At 37.2% G+C, this 3,956-nt stretch overlaps 1 protein-coding gene across 1 annotated transcript; it reads right to left on the bottom strand.

Annotated features, from left to right (window-relative positions):
- Positions 1 to 396: 396 nt before the first annotated feature.
- LOC140851751 (TLC domain-containing protein At5g14285-like) lies at positions 397 to 1,911 on the bottom strand. Its single transcript, XM_073243859.1, has 2 exons — positions 1,766 to 1,911; positions 397 to 1,657 (listed from the first exon to the last, which is right to left on the bottom strand). The coding sequence occupies exon 2, from the start codon at positions 1,410 to 1,412 to the stop codon at positions 669 to 671; it is 744 nt and encodes a 247-aa protein (XP_073099960.1). The 5' UTR covers positions 1,413 to 1,657; positions 1,766 to 1,911; the 3' UTR covers positions 397 to 668.
- Between the last annotated feature and the right edge of the window lie 2,045 nt (positions 1,912 to 3,956).

Genomic DNA, 3,956 nt, shown 5'->3' with positions numbered 1-3,956 from the left:
CGCGTGGTACTGAAAAGATCTTGGGAGGTGGTATCCTGACCAGACATCCACCCAACAAGAATTTTAGTGATTGCTTTCAGAAAAGTAATTAGCTGAAGATATAATAAAGGAGAAAGGTTCCCAGAGAACAAAGATGCATGATTGTTCTTTTCCTACCTATATCTAAAGCTGGAGGCCCCACCCTATTCTTTCCCTTCCCATCCATAGAATACAGACTTCTCCCTTGTGTTCTTTCTTTCAAAAGTAATTCAAGCTTCTTTGGCATTTCTTGGTAGAATAAGAGAAAACTGGCCAACAGATGAAAGTGCTTTGTCTAGGTGAAAATTAATTACACATATTCACAAAATAATTTCAAATTATTCCATCCAACAATACAAATTGCGAAGTGGCAAACCATAGGGAGAAAGAAGTACTAAATTTGAAATATAAATCTTGGTTAAGAAGATCAATTAGAAAAGCATAAGCATATAAGTTAACAACTACCCACTACATCTTTTACTTTCCAATGCCCAATTGACTTTTAAATACCTTCAGCTGAGCACAAGCTTTGTTGATGAAGAACTACATTTAGTCATGACTTCAATTGATGTGTTGGAACTAATTAAATAGAGCTTATCCACCAAGTCACTGATCATCCAATGCATCCATATCAGTTCACCAGCCAGTGACTACCTCCCTTTCTTCTCTTCCTTCTTATTCATCTCTCTGAACAGCTCAATCCAAAGATTTGAAATCCAGAGGATGCTGACTGCGATTGCCACACCGACCACAACGATCCATGAGACAGAAACCCACATCGGAATCACATCACCAGCCTTCCCACTCAAATAGAAAGCACTCATCTTATAGAAGAACACCGGCCCGAGGAGTCCCCTCATGACAGTATACAAAGCATAGAAAGGAGGAGATAAGAACATATATATTTTTGCTGCAGTGGGCAATTCTGCTTTCCGGAGTCCGGCAAGCGTCCACACATTCTGGCAAAAACTGGTAGCCTCTGCGAACACCATGAGGACTAGCATTGCAAAAGCACCATGAAGAACAAGGTAGCGACAGGTTACCAACACAAAGAGCGTTGCAAGGTGGTGGGCAATGAAGAGATAGTCTCCAGGGATAAAAATTAGGTAGTGGAGCAGATCATTTGTGAAGTAGGCAATGCTGAAGTCAAGAACCAGGTTCTGGAAATTGGTATTGGAAGAGGCAAATCCTCGAATAGGTTGTGATAGAATTGCAGAGAGAGCCAAGAAGACGGCCGGCGTTCCATGAAGCAAAGAAATGAAACAACTCGATGCATCCGGGCGGTGCTTCGGACTCCAGTTGCGGAAAATTACGAAGTATCCAATAAGATATATGAGACAGAACATTGCAAAGAAAGAAGGGAATAGCGAGTACCCAGGAATCACCACCTCCATGGTAGAATTAATAAAAAAATTGGAACTTGGAACCAAAAAAATTCTCTAAAAATCGGAGCTTTTCTTCTTCTAAGGTGTTCCTGAGAGCCCAAAATCGGATTTTGGGGTACAAAATCACTATTTCCAGCAGCCAAAGACACCCAGAATGCGGAATCCCACTCTACCGCGCAGAGTTCCCTTCTCCGGTTTCCCTTCCGAATACCAAACCCGTAAAGGCGCAAACTTTCGGAATCCAACAGCTGGGTCTGGATAAAATGGAATGGATTCTAGCGTTCAATCCACTCAAACCCAATACTTCAATCTTCGTAGGTCCAAATCTAGGATTTCAAAGAGAAACAGAGCAGAGGAGTTACCTGCGCTTCGAAGCCAGAGATGACCACAATCCCCAAGATCACGATTAGGGCTAGAACTTTGAGAGCCGCCCACAGAGAATGCGGAGAGACCGGCTCCCCGTATATAACCAAATAGAGAGAGAGAGAGAGAGAGAGGGGGGGGGAAGAACTCCGGGGGGAGAGAGAGGAGAGGACAGTGGAGACGCAAAAGGGTGTTGTGAAGTTATATGTTTGTGAGCAACTCTTTAAGCTAGATGGTCTACTTAGATAAGGACAAGGAATCCAAATTTGTCTCAAGTTGAGATTAATTAACTCTAGTGTGGTGGAACATGATAAGATAGAGGAAGGTGAGAGTGAATAGAAACCGGATTGCCGCTTAGCGATTTTGCTTGGTGAGGGGATGTCTGTGATCGGACGCATACGCTTCGGATATTCCCAGGTGTTATTCTTCGGATGGGGGAATAAAACGATCTCATCTCATCCATGTGTACGAAGACTAAGAGAATTATGATTATATGTTGTTATTTTTCTTGATTTAGGTATGCAAGTTTTCGTGTGATCTTGGATTTGCCATCCATCTTTCCTTTCTTCTCCTACCAAGCATGTTTGTGGCACACATTGATTAATCCTTTTTTTTTTTTTTTCCTCTCTCTCTCTCTTTTGCTGAATAATCACTTGAAAAATACAAGTTTGTTTATCTTTAGAAATTTCCATGTATTTTGCATTGGAATTTAGAAATAGCATCACTAATTTAGGCCCAAATTTATCATAAAGTTAGACAAAATTTATATGGTTGTCTAACTTTATGAATTCAGAACACTCAAGTAAGACCACAATTACAATAGGCTATATATGGTTTTTAACCAAATCTTTATGAATCCAGAACATCATACATTAGTCAGGCACTTAAGTCATCTCCCTTATAATAATGATCTTATTCTTAACATGAAGGCAATGGGTCTAGATAAAAATATCCATTTAACATGTTTGGCACCACAATTGATATGTCTGATACATTTATATGGTTTTTCTATGCTTATATTGAAAAATGAAGGTGTCCAAGATCTTCATGGCAACCACTAATTGAATTGAGGCTGACCTTTTGAAAAATGAGACCACCAGTTTTTGTAAACAAATTGACTTTATGAGAATAATGAAACATTGAATTAGGGCTCATCCCAATAGTTACACTCATTTGCTTAAACAACCAGAGTGGGGGTCACCTTCACTTACTCTCAAAGGCAAAAAATGAAAAAGATGAGAAAAGAAACTTCCGATAGAAAAACTATTTGATTCAATGACAAACAAGTTAGAACACGCATAAATTTTCTTTTAGCTAAAACGAGGTTGCAAGATAATATCATTCATTAATCATCAACTAGAATAAGCTATGAAAGATACTTCTAGTTACAGGGTTCTCGAAGTTTGAGAAATGGACTTATGAGATAATATTCTTATATATACATTGTAGTATTATGCACATGCAATGCATGTGATGATAGGAAAGGTACAAAATGCTTAAGAGAAAATAAAATGCCTGTTTGGCAGCTTTTGCAAATATATGCAATCTTAGTTTATATTATGCATAGAGCTTTATCTTGTCACTGCTTATGAATCACACTAGAAAAGTCAACATGAGTAGGACTGAGCAAATAATTGAAATCCAAAGAAATCTATCCAATCCGATCCAATAAACGTCGGTTTCGGTTGGTTGAAAGACATAAATCAGATAAAATCGGATTGGAGTTTGTAAAAAATTAATTATTTATCATTGGATTCGGTTCTTATATTTTTAACTTATATGAAACCGAATCCGACCGATGTAGTATTTCACAAACTCAATTTCATTTTAGGACGACGTCATTTAGACTTCAATACTTCATTCTAAAAAATATCTCATTACCCATTTGAATTCATAGGATATTAATGTTGACTTATTGATAGAAGTATATCAATTTGAGACAATTTTGAAGTGAAAATTTTAAATGTAATTGCTTTCAAATAAGTAAATATATTTTTTTTCTGTTTTATTTTGTACAGATTCAAAAATAAATCCAAAATTTATAATTTATAAGATTTAGATTTTTTTGTATTAAATTGATAAAAAAATAAATAAGTTTAAGTGGGCCAATATTGGATTTAAAATCAACATTGGAATAACATTGAAGTACAAACTGACACAATCCATCCGAATCCGTTATAAACCATTCAC

The sequence above is a fragment of the Elaeis guineensis genome, chromosome 9 (genome assembly GCF_000442705.2).
Source record: "Elaeis guineensis isolate ETL-2024a chromosome 9, EG11, whole genome shotgun sequence".
NCBI lineage: Eukaryota > Viridiplantae > Streptophyta > Magnoliopsida > Arecales > Arecaceae > Elaeis > Elaeis guineensis.
Note: the sequence above shows the minus strand (reverse complement) of the source record. Positions and strands in the feature narration are given on the sequence as shown.

What these genes read in the sequence shown, in the direction of transcription:
- LOC140851751 (XM_073243859.1), bottom strand. Translation starts at nt 1,412, where the DNA reads ATGGAGGTGGTGATTCCTGGGTACTCGCTATTCCCTTCTTTCTTTGCA.